Source organism: Vulpes vulpes, chromosome 1 (genome assembly GCF_048418805.1).
Source record: "Vulpes vulpes isolate BD-2025 chromosome 1, VulVul3, whole genome shotgun sequence".
NCBI classification, from domain to species: Eukaryota; Metazoa; Chordata; class Mammalia; order Carnivora; family Canidae; genus Vulpes; species Vulpes vulpes.
In genome coordinates this window covers 139347823-139367640 of record NC_132780.1, presented here as the reverse complement: position 1 = coordinate 139367640, position 19818 = coordinate 139347823, and the positions used below count along the sequence as shown (strand labels likewise).

The 19818-nt window shown below is 40.6% G+C and overlaps 1 protein-coding gene across 2 annotated transcripts in view; it reads left to right on the top strand.

Annotated features, from left to right (window-relative positions):
• Positions 1–19818, top strand: part of USP49 (ubiquitin specific peptidase 49) — a 92890-nt gene that overhangs the window by 67929 nt on the left and 5143 nt on the right. For both annotated transcript variants that reach the window (XM_072731942.1, XM_072731940.1), the window contains exons 2-3: positions 14460–15822; positions 17127–17331. In XM_072731942.1, coding sequence (XP_072588043.1) covers positions 14488–15822; positions 17127–17331 — 1540 coding nt within the window. In that variant the 5' untranslated portion in view covers positions 14460–14487. The remainder of the gene's footprint in view (positions 1–14459; positions 15823–17126; positions 17332–19818) is intronic.

Sequence of the window (19818 nt, the reverse complement as noted above, 5' to 3'; positions counted from 1 at the left end):
TAATAATTATTTGAAAAGACGTTCAACATTAGGCTACTAATCAAGCAAATGATAACTAAATGAGATATGTCACATTAGATTGTAAAAATCTAAACTTCTGACAGTAGCAGTCATATTTGGTTAAGAGCCAGCTTTGGTATCTGTCTCACTGCTTAGCCATATACCAGCAGTATGACCTTGGAAAGGTTTCTTTACCTCTCTGTGAGCCCTTATATTCTTTTTAAAATGAGTTTAAAATCACTTACTTCATCAGGTTGTCAGGAAGACTAGACGTGCATTAAGTTTTGGAACAGTGCCTGGATATAGTAATGTCCAGCAAATGATAGTTCAGTTAATTATAATGCAAGTTAATTATAAAAATACTAGAAAGTATCTGGCCCTAGCCAAATTTTGTCCAACTATGTTCTACTTGGAGGGATCCTAGATAGAGAACTACCCCTAGCTAGTTAGCTAGCTTCTTACTAGCCCTTGCAGATGGCATTACCTTGGTGAACTCATAACTAGGGTTTAGACCTTAACTCTAAAGGTTCAGAACCTCAATTTTGTGGGAACACGTTAGGATGTCCAGTTTCTTAGGAACTGACTTGTGTAGTCAAAATGATTAGAAGATTAATTTACAGTGACAAATATAACTGTGAAGCATACTATAACTTGGTGGTCATTACATTTTCTCCCTGATGGCAAGCTACATGGAAAAATCAATTTTAGTTTTCTGTGCAAGGAATTAATGCAAAGGAAGTCTTGCTGAATGGTTTTGGTGACAAATGGTATCTGGCCCTCATTTGATACCACCAGGCTCAAGTAGTTGTATTTACAGACTGGGGATTTGTTCCCCATGTAGAAAGAACACTTTAATTATTACTCTGAGGATGCTCTCTCTTGCCTGTGGCCTCTAGTCTATGGTCAGGTTTAGGCTTATATGTCCAGGACAGTCATATAACCTCTAAGGTTATATGTGGGTCACTTTGATTGGATTGGGAGACCCAGAACTCTGCAGTCACTCACATCTCAGGGTTTTGGTATTTTTAACAGATGCATTATTATGTTTACTACTTTTTTTCCTCTAATTTCAATCTCAGAAGATAAATCCTTGTTTACTGTTTTGGAGATATTTGATATCATTATCATGTGAGAACACAAAGTTCCTTATTCCTTTTTTTTTTTTTTTTTTTTTTTTTTAAGATTTATTTACTTGAAGGTGGGTGCAGAGAGGGAGAGGGAGATAGAGTCTCAAGCTGACTCCACTCTGAGCGCAGAGCCCGGGGCTTCAATTTCACAAACTTGGGACCATGACCTGAGGTAAAACCAAAAGTTGGATGTTTAACCAATTGTGCCACCCAGGTGCCCCAAAAGTTCCTTATTTCCTGAACCTACTCAATGACACCAACACCTTGATGGTCCTGCCCTCCCTCTTAAGGTCCAGGGCGGCATATTTGGACCTTTGTGATATATTTTCTCTACCAGCATACTCATAAGCTGGACTCTTAATTGGAATTAGTAATGCATTAAATGGTCTCTTAGAGGTCTGTTGATTGGTCTTTTGGATATGTAACATTTATTATTTTGCTTCTGCCAATATTAGATATTTTTAATCAGTAGTCCTTCAATGAGCATTGGTGTTATACTGTATGTTGGCAAACTGAATTTAAATAAAATTTAAAAAATTAATTTAAAAAATTAAAAAATAGTTCCTTCAAAGCAGTTTAGTTCTTAATTTGTTCAGGTAGGTTCTCATTGTGAGTAGGTATAGTAATAATATATATGTTTTGATTAAGTTTGGTATAGGTGAGTAAGGTGGTTTGATGGGCACTTTATTTACCCTTGGGTTATAGCCAGCTAGTGACTATTAACTTAAAAATAACAAACTGAAGGAAGACCTGGGTGACTAAGTTGGTTAAGTGTCCAATTCTTGATTTTAGCTCAGATTGCAATCTCAGGGTTATAAGATTGAACCCCATGTTGCGCTCTGGGCATAGAACCTGCTTAAGATTCTCTGTCTCCTAGGGTGCCTGGGTAGCTCAAGCCAGTTAAGCACCTGCCTTCAGCTCAGGGTCCTGAGATTGCGCCCCACATCGGGCTCCCTGCTCTGTGAGGAACCTGCTTCTCCCTCTCCCTGCTGCTCCCCATGCTAATGCTCTCTCTCCATTCTCTTTGTCAAATAAATAAACAAAATCTTTAAAAAAAAGATTTTCTCCCCATCCCTCCTCCCTAAAAAATAGTAAAAATTAAAAAATAACTAACTGAAATTTAACTAAATTTTACTAATTTACTAAGAAGTCAGGCTCAGACAGCACATGTTCAGAAATGAAAGGTTTAACTTTAGAATAATTACTTTTTTAGTTATTCATATGTATTGAGCTAATGAATTACATACATTTTTTATTTCATTATATATCTCTGATGTAATTTGGTGGTATGTACAATGTTCAGCACATTGACCACAGGCAACATGGGAGAGTTGCTGGGAAAAAAATTAGTGAAGTTGGGAAGCTTATTTTTTGTGTTCTCATATATTTTGTTTAGGACCATCCCTTCTTGATGTCCATTACCCCTTAAGACTCAAGTCTTTCCTTCTGTGGGGTTTCAGACTTTCTCTCCCTCTTTAGTTTCTTCCTCACTCTATCTACATAACACCCTGTCCTTCAGAGCTCTGCTTTCCACTTCCTGCTATGGTAATTTAATCTACACTTAGCTGTTAATCATTGATTGGCTTTCTGTGTTTCCCTTATAAGATTCTATATTTGCCTTTAATGAAGATGTCATTGTTTTAATCCAAAAAGTGAGACTCATTGGCTGGGTAGAAGGGTTGGTTTCTTTAAAATAAGAGCAGAGGTGGCTGGGATTTGTGGGATTTAAACTACATGAGGTTCATTGCCTGGGTGTGTGCACTGGCCCTCTTTTCTCCTGTCTGCTTACTATAGTTGAGTTCCCAGAAGCACTGCTGCTTTATTCTTATACGAGAGATGAGGGTTCATGCACAGTTCATGTCTTTGAAAAGCTTTCTATGCCTTATTTGAAAGAAGGCCTCTTTTATATTTTTGCCATGCAGCACATTCTGTGGGACCTGTAAATATTCAATGGGCATACCCCCACCGGAGAGGAAGCGGAGACTGATTCTGCTTCTTTCATCCAACTGCATTTTATGGTGCTATGGGTTTGTTTCTAACATTTCAATTGGACTTTTACTTTCCTTGCTTTGTGTTGCTATTAAAGGTCTTAAAGACCTAAGAAAAATAAATATTAGAAAAAATATTTAATTTGCTTGGGAAAAATAGTGATTTTTCTCATGTTTAATACAAAATAATCATCTAATTTCTTGTTTAAGGGTATTTTATTATGAATGCCATATTAAACAAAACTATCTGGATAAAATCAAGATCAGACAGCCAATTATTATAAGCTGCTCACTTAGCCAGCCCAACTTTATGTAGGCCCTGTGGAAGCAAAAGCCCTGTTTTCAGGGATAGGTGACAAGATGGCCAAGTCAGCCAGTACTTTACTTAGAGGCATTCACTTTCAGAGTGCAGTTAATGGCCATCTTATTTGAGCATCCCTCAAGAACATTTCCTTGAAGTAGATAACATTGCCTCTCCATTTTACAGACTTGACAAGCTGAGGCTTATGGTGTGGGTTTTGTACTTGGAGTGGTCTGGAGGAGGGTCCTCCGCCATTTAACCAATTGCCTTACCACCCTCTAGTGCACACACACTCTCACACTCATACTCCTTCAGAGGGGTTGTTAGGTGTTGAGAGAGATAGTTTGCTGACCGGTAAACCTGAATTATGTGAGGAGCTGGTCCTTGAAGGAAGGGAAGATCTCTTGAGAGTTGGGAAAGGCAAGAGTCTTCCCACAGAAATCACTTCTTTGGACAATTTTTGGTAGTGGCCCTGAGGGAAGTAGAGTAGAAATTACCTTGGTACCTTGGCTGATATGAAATTTCAAATGATTGACACTTGACCAATGGAAGCTCTGCTATATTGCCACTCTGCAATAAGCTAAAGAGGTCTGCACTTTGCTAGTCATAAGCTTATGGAGAGGGAGTGGGAGTCTTTCCCTGTGCAATGATTAGTGCTACTAGAATATAATTCCGTAGGTTCTCCGTATACTGTAAATATCATCCGACTTCCTGTCTCTATATCTTCTTTTCTAATGAAAACATAATAAACCATGGATGCTCTGTGCTTACCTTCAGTCATCTTGCTGATTCCTGAGTTTTTAAGACTGTTGAAACAGTCTCCTCAGTGCTATATCCTTTTTAAAAATTGATAACACATGATTTCTTTTTCCCAAAAGGTACAAAAGTTAATGACTGAGTCTCCTCTCCATCTCCACCTCCAGTTTGCCACCACAGGGTGTGTGTTTAATCTCTTAACACATGTAACAGAGAGGGAGGGGGAGGTTGTGTGTGCATATAATTTTTTTAACAGTCATGATGGTATATACACCATTCTACCCCTTTGTTTTTTTTAACATATTGTATTTTGAATTGTTGTGCAAATAGGTCTGCCTCTTTATAAAACAAAGCAAAACAAAAAACAACTGATGGTTTCCGTTCTATGGCCAATTTATAATTTATTTAATCTGTTCTCCATTGAAGTGCCTGAGTGTTCTCTTTGTAGCTTCCAGTTTTCTCCTTTTCTATGTATGTAACAAATACCCCTTTGTATTTGGTCTCTTCTTTCTAGATATTTGTCGTCTTTGCTCTTGAAATAAAGTGCTTAAAAATTGTGTCTCTGCTCATGCAAAATATGATGGGCCTTTGTCCTGAAAGATGTGCTTTGGTGTATTGATGGCAAAGGCATGGAACTAAATATACTGCTATCATTTTAAGAAACAAGACATTAGGAAGAGGAGGTTCCCATTTCTTGGAACAGCCACTGAAATAACCAACACTGGCATCTAATCCCGACAGTCCATTTGTAAATTCTAGTCAGATTTATTTTCCATTCACAGAAATTGTTCTTTTATTCCCCCCCTCTACAGGCAGTTCCTAACATATATATGTGTCTTCCATACAAATGGCCATGTGTGGAAAGCCCTCTTCAGCCGTGGGGAAGTGGGAGGAGGGAGATTTCCCAATTTCACTGCCTGAGCTGCAGCTGGGAGAGCAATTCTTGGCATTTCAAGTTAAACCTTTGAATTAATTTTCTCAAAATAATACATTTGGTAGTTAGCTTCCATCCTGGTAGTGCTAGTATTCTAGTACTATACTGTAGATACATGATGGGCTTTCACTGGGCCACATGCTATTTAAAACATTGTTTCTCTGAGAAGACTGTTCCAAAGTCTCAACTGGAAAACAACCTGTTGGTTGATATTTGTGAATATTGGATTGGATCCATGTGGCTATATTTGCTTTGCCAAACATCATGTGGCCTGGGAGTAACCTGTGTTTGCCCAGGGTCAGAGATTTATGCTACTGTTTGCTGAACCACGGTAGGACTTAGGAAGGTACAAGATGAACTCCTTGATACCTTGATACCTGCATTATCAGTTATTAGGAAGGAGAACTGTGAAAAAAGAGGTTTTTCTTTTTCAATAAAGGAGAAGCAGTTTCAGAGAGAAAACATTAGACCAAGCAAGAGCATTTCAACAGACTGACTAAAGTGGCTTTGTGACCCCAAAAGACAAAAATACTCAGAAGTTTTTATGGACAAAACTCTGGTAAAGTTAACTAAAAGAAACTTTGGAGGGCCTGCAAAGAAGTTGCCACCTGGTCCTAAAGGAGGGTATGTTTGAGGTCCAGACCAAAGGGTATTTTGTCACCTACCTTCTGTGAACCAATGCTGCTGAGAAAAACTGATGTGGTATGTTCATGTGGAGTGGGGAGGGTGTGTTTCAAAGTAAAACTAGATATGATGGTAAAATGATGATAGAGAAGAAAGGTCTCAGAACTTCTCTAATTTATGATAGGTTTGTATCAAGATTTCCTTTTGCTTAAAACAATTTTTGTGGAACTTTATAAACACACCCTAAAATAAAGAGAATAGTATAATGAGCTCCATATACTCATCAACCAGCTTCAACAATTATAAATGTTTTGATAATGTTTCATCTATCTTCCTGCCGTCTCCCCCCCAGAATAGTTTAAAGCAAATTCCATACATCATCATATTTTATCTATAAATACTTGAGATATCTCTAACATATAAAGACTAAAAAAGTATAACTACCATACCAAATGTTTTCCGACACTTAATCTGTGTTTAAATGTCTCCAGTTGTGGTAGAGAGGGAAGGATTACAAAGAGGCACGAAGAAATTTTGGGGGTGATAGAGATGTTCATTCTTTTGATTGTGGTGGTTTTACTTATCAAATTGTATACTTTAAACATATGCAGTTTATTGTATGTCACTTATACCTCAATGAGCTTGTTAAAAAATACATAGTGTTATAGGTCGAGACAGACAATATTTTAAAACATTTTTTCCAGTTATCTGAAAAATATTATATAGTTGGTTTGTCCAAATCAGGATTACATATGAATCACACGTTGAATGTAGTTGATACACCTTTAGGTTTCAATAGTCTATAGTAGTTCCATCTCCCCATCCCCTTTTTTCTTCATGCCAAATGGCATGAAGACTCCAGATCAGGGATCCCTGGGTGGCGCAGCGGTTTGGCGCCCGCCTTTGGCCCAGGGCATGATCCTGGAGACCCGGGATCGAATCCCACGTCGGGCTCCCGGTGTAGGGAGCCTGCTTCTCCCTCTGCCTGTGTCTCTGCCTCTCTCTCTCTGTGACTATCATAAATAAATAAAAATTAAAAAAAAAGACTCCAGATCATTGATCCTATAGCATTTGCCACACTATGATTTGGTAATCTGGCTAAGTGCAGCTTTGTGATAGCATGTTCTGTTTCCCACATTTCTCTTACCCTAGTAGTTAGATCCAAATGCCTCACTGGACTCAGGTTCAGTTCTTTCAGCCAGAGTACTTTATAGGTGATGCTACTGTGAACCCCTTATTATATTGTATCAGCATGTCGCTTGTAGTGTCTGATTATCCTGCTTTTACTGTAAAATTGATCACTGGGGTCAGGTGTTGTCAATCTACCCACTCCTTATAGTTTCCTGCCAGCTTTTGCCTAGTAGTATAAGGAGCTGCTGTCTCAATCCATTATTTCATTAGGGGTAAATTGTTCACTGGTGTGTGTTAGTGTAATTTTTAATAGCTCCACTAAGGTGTAACTTACATACAATAAACTGCACATACTTAAAGGGCATAATCCAAGAAGTTTTGGCATATATATATTATACACACACACACACACACACACACACATACATACTTTGACATATGTATACATTTTTGATGATTGCCTGGCTGCTGTGGGGAACCTAGTGTTTTGGAGGCATCCTGCAGGGACAAACCATGATTCCTGTGGTCAGATTTTTAAAGGTTAATATCCCTGATTCTCTCAGTGGTAGCAATAGAAATTTTCCATATGGCAATGGAGTAGAAGTGGGAGTCTTTAGTTTGGACCTTGCTTTATTTAACACTAGCTTGTCAGATAGACCATTGCTGAAACAACATCAGATTGTAGCAAATAACCCCCTCTCATTGGGAGGTAGCTCTGAATTAGACCTGTTTAATGCTTGCACAGCCAACCTGGTTATCCTCTCTTAGCTGCCACTTCTCTGTGGAGTCACAGATAACATTATTAAGAGTACGCATACGCGCGCACGCGAATGTGTGTGTGTGTGTGTGTTCCCTGTAGATTCAGAATTTCTTGGGAGCACTCTTTTGTGGCCACCTTGTCCCCAGTCTACTATCATCCTGTACAAGGGATTAAGTTTTAGGCACAGATCTCTGTGGCAAGAGTATTAGGCTAATCAATCAAAAAGCCAGATCTGTAGAAGGCCAGCTAGCTTAGCTTTGTTCCACAGATGGCGTCTCTAACCCCATCAGTCATCTTATGTATCTTGAACACCTGGAGACCTAGATGGAACTGTATATATCTCAGCCCATGGTCATCTCAGCTACCAAACGAACAAACAAAAAGTGCAGAACATGTTCAATAGCTTCATCTTGCAAATACTATAATGCAGGTATCAGAATGTGAAAATTCAGCCTAAGGTGGAGACTCTGCAGGAAGATTTTATACTCAGAAGTACTTGTGGGACTCTGAATATACCAAAAATTGTTGAGTTGTATGTGTTTTTTTTTTTTTTTTTAAGATTTTATTTATTTATTTGAGAGTGTGTGCACAAAGGGGAGAGGAAGAGGGAAAGAGAAAATCCCAAGGAGACTCCCTGCTGAGTGTGGAGCCTGACTCTCGGGGCTCAATCTCAGGACCCAAGACCATGACCTGAGCCAAAACCCAGAGTCAGATGTTTAACTGACTTAGCCACCCACATGCCCCTAGTTGTACATTTTAAATGAGTGAATTTTATGGTATATAAACTATATTAATACTTTTTAAAAAGTACTCCTAAAAATTAAAATACATTATAGAAATGATACTAAGTATTCTAGGAATAGGTGAAATCACTGAGAAGAGAGCAGAGGGCAAAACTTTGAGAAAATCCTTCATTTTAAGAAAGAGAGACATAAAAACAGGGAAAGTATTTTCAGACAGAGGAAGAAAACCAGAGAATAGTAGCCTAAAATTCAGGCTAATGAACTCAGCTATAAGGAAATTGCCAATGACCTTTGCAAAAATAGTTTCTATGAAATGAATGTGTTAAGGAGTGAGCTGTGAAGAAGATGCAACTGCACATTATCTTGCCAGAAATAAAGTAAGAAGAAGGAAAATGAGCCTAACAACAGTGTCAGTGATCATCTAGAGGCAGGGCAAACCTGTGTCTGTGTATCTCTCTCTGTATGTCTCTCTTTTTTTGTCTAGACAAGAGAGACTTGGGCATGTGTGTACCTGGAGTGAAAGGTGAACAAAAGAGAGCAGAGACTGAAGGACCAGAGGGCTTACACCTAACTCTAGCTCTTACTATGGTCAGAGAAGTTGGTGTTTGATACAGAGCAGATTGTTTTTTCCTTGATGGTTGTACTGCCTTTGTCATTTCCCTGCTGGGCCACAGGCACAGCCCCTGCCCTGGGCAAAGCAGACTCGTAGGCCCAGTCCAGAGAGCTCCCTAGATGAATCCTACTCCTATTTAACTGAAGAAGTCAGGTCCCAATACAAGTGAGAGAGATATTACCACATAGGCATAGCCTTAAATCTGCTGTCACCCACGATTAGACACTCATTCTTGAACACCAGTACTTGATTACTGAGGCCAGGTGAGCATTAACAGCTCACAGGGCTCAGGCACACCCAGCACATCAGCATACCATAACATGTGGCCAAGAGCCACTGCTCTTTCACTGTTCATCCTTCCCAGCTCTCTGGTCAGAGAGCCAAGGAACACATTTAGTCGGAGCCTTTGAAGCCTCTCAGAATTCTGCCTCCGTGGGAGTCCCTGAGCCAGGCTCTGACCTATAGGTAACCCCCACCCCCCACCCCATTCAGGGAGAATCAGAGGGTAAAGAAGGGTGACAGCATGTAGGGATACCACCCACTCAGCCACATCACCACACATGCACTGCCTTAGCAAAGGGCTTCTGAACACTTTCTTGCACTAACCTCATCCCTCTCAGGCTCTGCTCCGACTTTTTACTTTGTATTTATTGTTTTTATCTTTTTATTTTAGCCATCATCTCAAAATTCAGAAGGCTAGTTTCATCCTATTTATAATACAGCCTTTTAGAACCCTGCATAATACTCTAGGATATAGCATTATTCCCTTTTGGGTTAACTATATCTTTCATTTTTCCTTAATTGTATGTTGGTACTAAATTATATTTTCCCATGTCTCTTGGAAATAAAATGTTAGCTGAAAATAAAATTCATTTTTAATGTTTATAAAAATGTATTCACTGTGCCTTTTCAAACAATCTTTACGAGTTTTGTGGTACATGCAATTTAGGGTACACTTAGTAAGTTGAAGGGTTAAAATACCCTGCGCTGTCGCATATGGCAGTGAGCAGAATCGCAGATGTTGATGATACCACGTAATTAGTATTCTTTTATGTAAATGAAGGCTGTCAGCATGTTACCATAGTGTCTACTCTCTCTGAAGCTGGAATTTATGCCACTTGGTCTCACCAAGACCAGGCAGGATCATTCCACTGTCCCTAGTTAAGAACTGAAAAAGATGATAAGACAGAAGAAATGGAAATTCCCCCAAAGGAGATTATTATTTTCCTATTTGTTTTTTGTTGATTTCTCCCCCAGAAGTTTTATTCTGATGATGCAGTTACGCATTTAGGATCAGCTAAGAAATTTGCTACATGAGAAAAAATTGGACTAGTCCAATTAAAAGACAATCATGTATTTAAACTATAGATTTTTGAAAGTGATTCTAATATTCAGTCATCTCATACAAAGACTTTTAAAAAAATAGGGATAAATCTAGAAGTTTCTAGAACAAAAGGCATGAATTGAAGATCTCATTACCTTTTAGTTTTATATTAGTTATATTAATATAGTAGAATGTTTTTAAATAGTGGTTATGTCTTTTAGCTCCAGTTGATCCATATTTTTAAAATATGGTAATTAAAGAAGCAAAAAGCTAATATGCTGTCAAGTTTACCCCATATGCAGATCAATCCAGGATGTGCATGACAGTTGTTGAAAGTTGCTGATCTACTTAATGATGGAGAACTATTGAGGCACAACTTGTTCTTTGCCAGTTACACTGCAAGTTTACCTCTTGGATGCTGGGTGCCTGTCACACTGGGGAATGTCTGTTTTAAGTGGAAGTGTTAGGACTATAGTGACCTTTGGGAATTACAAAGGAAAGGATGTACATGTCAGAAAAATGTAAAATAGAAACCTTTATGCCTGTGGATGTTAGGCCTTCTTCTTAAATAAAGTAGTTAGAGTATGTGTGAGAGGTAAATTAAACACAATTTCTTTCTTGAACAGAGTATACCTGGGTTGAGTTCTCTTTATTCTTTATTTTGTATGTTGGTTAAAGTGGCTTTTTTCTCTTGTGTCACTTTTGGGTGGCTTCTATTTCATGATCCAGAAATGTTTTTTCTCTAGAGAAGCTAGTCTGCCTAGCTAAAATCACTGTGGTGAGGTGCAAAGTAGCCCTGTGTTTTCCTGAATGGATTTACTCTGCCATATGGCAGGTTAGTGAGTCACCACGACAGATTTGTAATGGGAAAAGGGCTGTGCAGGAAAAGATGTGCGTGATCAGCAGATTTATAGATCAGAAAATGAAATCGGAAGAAAGAATTTCCAGAATGCCCTTTCCATTTAACAGCTCTCCACGGAGAGTGTGTGGAATGGTTTTTTAGTGTTTTTCTATTTTGGCTTTGGTTGTTCCAGCATATTTTTTTCTAGCACAGGAGTTGATTTTGCAAGACATCAATGCTCTGGGTGTTGTATTCCTGTTCGCAGAGATACTCTCTTTATAGGATTTGAAGCTGTGCTGTTTCATGTGATAAGATCTCAGTAACAATTAAATTTCTGAAGACATATCAAGGCTCCTGTTGGCTAAAATGGGGATTTGCCAAGTTTTTGAGTCCTAAGAAGAAGCTATTCAGATACGATTCAGTGAATACTGAATCTTTCGAAGGAAAGAAAACAAAAGCCAAGTGAGTTAAAGATCATATGTCCTGGTGTATTTAAGCCTGTGCTATCCAGTACTGCAGCCACTAGCCACAAGCAGCCACTATTTAAATTAATTAGAATTAAATAAAATTAAAAGTTCAGTCCCTCAGTCTCACTAGCCATATTTCAAATACTCTAGGCACATGAGGCTAGTTAATATGGTATTAGGCAGCACAGATAAATTGTATTTCCATCATTGCAGAAAGTTCTATTGGACAGTGTTAGTCAAAGTGGAAGATTTTGAGAGAAAAAAATTCTTTCTTTGATTTCCATGAGGATATCTTCATCCCTAACTAATTTACTGGATTGGTGTAGTGGTTCTAAGGTTTTAATGTACAAGTGAGTAATCTGTAGGGCTTATTTAAAATGGAGATTTGAGACCCCTCCCCAGACTCTTATTCATCAGGTTTGGAGTTGTGATGTGACCAGAAATCTGTTACATATTACAAATTTCCTAGGGAATTATGATGCTGGTAAATGGCTCAGGAACTACATTTTAAAAAGTATTATATAAGTGAGAAACTTGGGAATTGCCAATCTCTTGATTTTCCCCCCTTCATTCTTCCATTACTGACTTTTTTGTGTCCCCAGTAATTGGTTGTAAGCATCATGTGTACCCAACTTGAACTCTTAATTGGTAATGAGTATCAAAAAGAAAATTCATTTACTCACCATCTCATTTTTTAAATGTATGTGTGTTTTAATTTGTGCCCTATAAAAAATAAACAGAAATAGTTATTTCAGTACCATTCTGGACTTTGTGGGAAAGTAATTCTGACAATACCTTTGACCATGAAGAGTTGAGCACCCACAAGTTGTAAAATTACAAAGGAGTAAAAAAAGAAATATAACACATGATCTTCTCTCTGAAGATCGTATCTAGTTAGGAAATGGAAAAATACATCTAGAGAAGTGACTTAAAGAGCATTTTGTAAGAAATCAATAATTAAAAAAATAATGTAGGAGAAACTAAATCCTGAAAGAACTCAAGGAAAAGCATGCTCTGACTTGATTGAAATAGTCTAAGGTGCTTCCTTCGTATGATTTTAAGGGTTTCTTATCTAGGAATGGCCTTTGTCAATCTGGAATGGGCAATTACAAAATGGGAAGGATCAAAAAAAAAAAAAAAAAAAAAAAAAAAACCAAAATGGGAAGGATCTCTGACTTGGTCCTGTGATATAGTTGTGGGTTTTGGCAATAGGACCAGGCCAAAAAGGGCATCTTAAAACCAACTGAAGGGATTACTCAGAGTGTACTAGATCTAAAACTTCTTGGAGTGACTCCATAATCATGGAATTTCATTTGCTCACAGAAATGAAAGAGGAGAAGAAATGGGGGTGAAGGAAGTTCACTTTATAAGAGTGACTACCTTTAGGGAATTTCAAATATTGATACTGGGAAAGAAAAAAAAAACTTTCAAGGTTCCAAATAAAGTTTCCTTTTGAAATAATTGTCTAGCTTCTTCTCCTTGGATAAATTGCCCATTAGTCTTTTCTGAAGAACAATACTGAAGAAGCAATGTTAGGAAGACAGGAAGAAAAAGAAAAAAAAAAAAAAAACTCAGTATGTTGCCACTTCTTAAAAAAGCATTTTCATGTATATCATCTGCAAGATTTGCTTTTTTTTTCTTTTTGCTTGGTAGTTTGGTTAAACCAGTAGCCACTCCACCATTTGTCGTAAGAGTCAGATCTAATTCTGTACTTACCTATACTTACAGTAAAGAAAGTAACCATTTTCCCACCCTTTCTGTAAGATGTACATGTTCTTTTCACATTGTCTTAATTCCTCTTATAATAAAAATAACCATAGATGGGTGGCTTATAAACAGCAAACATTTTTCACAGTTCGGAGGCTGGGAAGTCCAAGATCATGACACCAGATTCCATGTCTGGTAAGGACTCGTGGTTCATGACTGTAACACTGGCTTTTTGCTGCATTAAAAATTTCATTCGTGAAGGCTCATCCCATGAGGGTCAACCCATTTACAACCTAATCCATCTCCTAAAGTCCCTGCCTCCTACTACCATCACTTTAGGAGGCAGGAAGGGGGTTTGATGTTTTAGCATATGAAAGAGGGTACACAAACATTCAGACCATAGTAGACCTATAAAGTGTTATTTAGATTGGGGCACTTGGCTGGTTCAGTCGGTAGAACTTGTGACTCTTGATCTAGGGGTTGAGTTTGAACACCACATAGGGCGTAGAGCCTATTTAAAAAAAAAAAAAATTTAGATTGAGGCTTACAGACTATTAGGTTCTTTAGACTCAAGAAAATTAAAATGATACTTTGTACCATAGAGGACTTTCCCTTTCTTACCTTTACCTTATCCTGTTATTTCTGCTTTGAAATACATTGAAACTTAGGGTTGCCTTTTTGAGGAGGTCTTCATCTCTTACTGGTATGTGAAACATGTGTCTTCCTTGCCTCTGTCCCTTTGTGCATACAACTAGGATCTTGATCAGTACGAGATGTAAAGGCTTTCACTTCCAGGACATCATCAGTTCAGAGATGATTCAGATTACAAATTTCTTTCTCCTGGTGGCCAGTTGGGTGCAATGTGAACTAAAAGTAATGCCATTTCCTCAGGAATACAAATCAGCCTCACATAAAAATTAGCTGATATTCAAGAATCAATACAAGCTTAGAAAATGTTTAGATTCAACTTGGTGCTAAGCCCTCCCTCCAGTATTTTTCTTTTTTTTTTTTTAACTTCCGAAGGAACCAATTTTGAATTGAAAACTAATGAACACTGAGTTGACAATGGCAGTTGCAAGCCTTTTTCGAGAATATTTTGCTGAAAGCTCTCTCTCTCTCTTTCTGGGGGCTCTGTCGTGCCAGGTTGAAAGAGTGGAGCCTTCTATAAGACATGGATAGATGCAAACATGTCGGGCGGTTGCGGCTCGCCCAGGACCACTCCATCCTGAACCCGCAGAAGTGGTGCTGCAGGGAGTGCGCCACCACCGAGTCCGTGTGGGCTTGTCTCAAGTGCTCCCACGTGGCCTGCGGCCGCTACATCGAGGATCACGCCCTGAAACACTTCGAGGAGACTGGGCACCCGCTGGCCATGGAGGTCCGGGACCTGTACGTGTTCTGTTACCTGTGCAAGGACTACGTGCTCAACGATAACCCGGAGGGGGACCTGAAGCTGCTCAGGAGCTCCCTCCTGGCGGTCAGGGGCCAGAAGCAGGACCCGCCGCTGAGGCGCGGGCGGACGCTGCGGTCCATGGCCTCGGGCGAGGACGCCGTCCTGCCGCAGCGCGCTCCTCAGGGACAGCCGCAGATGCTCACGGCTCTGTGGTACCGGCGCCAGCGCCTGCTGGCCAAGACGCTGCGGCTGTGGTTCGAGAAGAGCTCCCGCGGCCAGGCGAAGCTGGAGCAGCGGCGGCAGGAGGAGGCGCTGGAGCGGAAGAAGGAGGCGGCGCGGCAGCGGCGGCGCGAGGTGAAGCGGCGGCTGCTGGAGGAGCTGGCCAGCGCCCCTCCGCGCAAGAGCGCGCGCCTGCTGCTGCACGCGCCCCGCGCCGCCGCCCCGCGCCCCGCCGCGCCGCGCGCGCCCGCCGGGGGCCGCCCGCCGCCGCGCCGCGCGCCCGCCATGGCGCCGGGCGTCACGGGCCTGCGCAACCTGGGCAACACCTGCTACATGAACTCCATCCTGCAGGTGCTCAGCCACCTCCAGAAGTTCCGCGAGTGTTTTCTGTACCTCGACCCTTCCCAGACCCAGCAGCTGTTCCCCAAGGCCCCCAACGGGAAGGCCCCGCTCTCGGGCAGGCCGGCCGCCTCGGCCGCGGAGCTGTCGGCCAGGAGCGGCGGGGCCGAGGCGTGCGAGCGCGAGGGCCTCTGCTTCAACGGCGGGGCCTCCATCAGCAGGAGCCTAGAACTCATACAGAACAAGGAGCCGAGCTCGAAGCACATTTCCCTCTGTCACGAACTGCACACCCTCTTCCGAGTCATGTGGTCCGGGAAGTGGGCCCTGGTGTCCCCCTTCGCCATGCTTCACTCCGTGTGGAGCCTGATCCCCGCCTTCCGTGGCTACGACCAGCAGGACGCGCAGGAATTCCTCTGCGAGCTGTTGCACAAAGTGCAGCAAGAGCTCGAGTCTGAGGGCACCACGCGCCGGATCCTCATCCCCTTCTCCCAGAGGAAGCTCACCAAACAGGTCTTAAAGGTAGTGAACACCATATTCCACGGGCAGCTACTCAGTCAGGTAAGGTTGGCGCACCCTGCTCCCGACTCTGCCTGTCACATCGCATGGAGACTTGCTGGGTAGAGTGGGCTTCCCGTGAATGCCTTCCCGGGGTCATTGGGCGAACTAGGATAGCCAGCATTTGCTGTGATGACACGTATCGGAGGGTGGCCATTGTACATTCCGCTGTGCTGTACGTTGTAATGGCCTTGTTGGTGAACTTGCCTCCTCTGGGCAGATTTTCGGTTGAATTTGCCATATCGCGTCATCTTCAGCGAATGTCTTTAACCTTCAATGACGATATAGGTAATATAACATTCTCATTGTTAAAATTAAGAACCCCTTGTTGGCAGGCCATCCTTGATCGGTTTTTAGGAAGTTGAACAGTTTGTCTATTATAACCCTAGTTCCATAGTAGTTTGAAAGAGCCTTATTTCTTTCCAGAACATTCTTTACATACAATGAAGGGAGGTGGCTAGGAGGATGCTAAAGGCCTAAGCAAGTCCCCCTTCTGTTCCCCATTATCTCTCATTTACTAGATCATAGGCCATGTAGGGACATAAGCAAAGACTCATAGATACAACTTTGTGAGAATGTGCAGAAAGAATTATTAGACTTAAAAACGTGGGCACCTCTACATTATGTTATTGAGGTTTGTGTCTCAGTATTTAGGGTTTTAAAAGAATGATGAATAGATTGAGAAGAGGTTTTGTTTTATAGCGTGTAAAGGGGGACTATTTATGGGCATTTCCTCTACCCTCTGTGGGTCCACAAGAAGAACCACTGGTGCATCTGGGAAGGTTACAGTAGGCGAGGAGGTCTGATCATAAGGTACTTTGAGGCTCTTTGAATACAGGGGTCCATGTAGGGATACTGCCAGAGACAAGGGCAAAAAAGAGGGGCAAGTTGGAGTGGGTAGAAGTGACAAAGTCTGGACGAGGAAGGAGTAAGGATGAGAGAACAGACAGGAATCTGCCAATTCTCTATTTCAGACTGATCCGAGAATGGTCCTGTGATAATTTCCAGTCTGTATTGCTACAGCACTGAATGGTAGAGCATGCTTTGGGAGAGAAAGGGGAGGTGATAATCCTTGTGTGCTGTGTGATTTTCCAGTTCCAGCTAGCATCATAGTTAGAAATATATACTGATAGTACTATCTCTAATGCTCTTAAGGTCACATTTAATATTTTAATATTATAATTAAACTATAAATGTAGTTTTGGCAAGTTATGTTTGGTGTTTTTTTTTATATATATAAATTGAGCAAAAATGTATGTGGGAAGCACGATGGTTATATAACCTGTTAATCAATCTGTTCATTCTAGGTCACATGTATATCATGCAATTACAAATCCAATACCATTGAGCCCTTTTGGGATCTGTCCCTGGAATTCCCTGAACGGTATCACTGCATAGAAAAGGGGTTTGTCCCTTTGAATCAGACAGAGTGCCTGCTCACTGAGATGCTGGCTAAGTTCACAGAGACAGAGGCTCTGGAAGGGAGAATCTACGCTTGTGACCAGTGTAACAGTGAGTGCTGGGGGAATAGAGGGGGGCGGGGGGAACATTCACATGGAATGTCAGTTTACAGTGCTGCTTTTGCCCTTTTGGTCAAAAGTGACACTGATAATGTTGAGTGGTTCTAAAGCATATTTTAAAGATTTTTTTTCTCCCATCTTTCTGAAAATAAGTGTGTGGACATCATATGTTAAAAAACAAAACAAAACCTAAGAGTTGGGCTTCCTTTGACTCCTGCTGTGATTGACATTAGCTGTTATTTAGGGAGGCATTTGAAAGTGTGGATCCTGAAATAGGGGCTCTAAGAATATGAGTACTTAGCCACATGGTGCTACAAGCGTCCTATTTAAATTCATGAACATAGATCTGACAGTCCTGATTTCATCTAAAGTCAGATGTCATAGACTCTGAGGGTTACGGTATCAGAAGCCTGTGCCTTGTACTGAATTTGTAGATTTCAAGTCTGTCAGAATCGATGCTATAGATTGGTAGGAGACCATGAAGGCAAGTCATAAGGTGCATCTACATAAGGTGGTTACTTTATGCATTTGTTTCTTCACATGTCTTCACATGTCATGCACATGGGGAAGGTCATAAGAAAGTATTTCTCTGTCATGGCTCTCATTTTATTTTATTTTATTTTTTTAATTTTTATTTATTTATGATAGTCACAGAGAGAGAGAGAGGCAGAGACATAGGCAGAGGGAGAAGCAGGCTCCAAGCACCGGGAGCCCGACGTGGGATTCGATCCAGGGTCTCCAGGATCGCGCCCTGGGCCAAAGGCAGGCGCCAAACCGCTGCACCACCCAGGGATCCCATGGCTTTCATTTTAAAGTGGACTCTCCCCATGTGGTACAGAGGCACCTTATTCAGAGCTCCGTCTGTCTTGCCACTCTAACATTCAGTGCTTTTGCTAACCCAGTACAGCAAATCCTTGAAGCTCCTGTTTGGGTTTTTAACGTATCAGGATTTGGAACTAAGATTAATGGATTGTGTAGATATCTTGAAATCAGTTTGCATCCATAAAATAGTTTGTACTTTAAGTTTTGAGAGCCACAATCTTATGATGACCCTTATTAAAATATTTGCCTATGGTCTTTTCAACTAGTGAGCCTCAGGACAAAAAAAATCAAAAGTCATGCTTGATATTATTCTGCCATTTTTAAACAAAAGTTGAAATGCTGTACTTGGGTAACTATAGAGTCACCTGTCCTGTTCCTTATTGAGATATAAAGGTAGTGACTTATCTTATTACAGCAGTATCTGTTTGTTTTTGTTTTTAAGGTAGTGATTCATAAAGTGTTTTACTTGTGAGGAACAGAAGGATGTTAACAGCTTTAAGTCCATCGTTCTTAGACAAGGTAGATTAGGGAGGAAATACTTTTATTTTTGCAAGAAAGGATTGTTTTTCTGGTTGCCAGGTGTGCCAGTTGATCAGGATTTCTCTAGGCAAGTTCAGATAATAGCAGGGAAGGAAAGCTGTGGTGAAGGTATGGGATGCATTATTGTGCTTATGAAGTTTTGAAACTATCAGTCTTCTCCCTCTCTTTGTGGCCACCTTAATCAAATGGAGACAGAGTCAGTAATTTCTTTTTCTTTGTGAATTTCATTTTAGGGAAACAAAAGCTGGATTCTATATTGTTTTCATGGTAGCTCACATACTCCCTCTACTGAGAGTGGCAGTCACTGCCAGGGTTCCTAGGCAGTGCTGCAATAATTTTGAAAAATGTGCTGGTGAATTAGAATGTAAAATAAGGCCAGGACTCCTTTTGAATTCTCTTTCTGTTCATGCCCCCACATATCATGACCACCAGGCCTAGTAAAAGGTTCTGTGACACACCCATTCTGCTGCATTCCATTATAAGAACCAGCAGCTCCATATCCTATTGTCACAGGAAGCCCCGTGAAGCATCCTCTGGTTGTGATTTGCTGCCTTTCATGAGTGGTATAGACAGGACTTAGATGGCAGGCTCTTCAGACGCTGAGACCGTGATATCTCAAAGACAACGGTTATCACAGTGGACCACTAATTTTATATTCCCATCCATTCACCAATCTAATTAATTTAATAATCGAGCAGTCATTAGTAAATGGGTATAGAGAAGGCTTCTGATGGAAATTAAGAGAACTTTATTTCCATTGTTTATTTGATGTAATTTAGAAATGCTTTCCTCTCACAATTTGGTATTTTTAGAAACAAAATTAGAGTCTGAGCACTGGTTCTTCTTTGGACTGGATGAATTTGGCCAGCCTTTGTCCACCTGGTCCTCCATGTCCAGCAGTCTGCTTTTATCCAAAAATTAGGTACAGCATAAAACTATAAAGCCAGTTTCTTTTCTAAATATTTGTATATGCCACAAACAATTCATGCTGAAAAAAAATCTGTTTACATATCCTGTCCTTTGGTAATCCTGTGCTGCCTTACTTTTTTCCTAAGCCTGAATTATATGATTTATTCCCCATTTTACAGAAGAAACGGAGGTTGAGAGTTTGAACAGC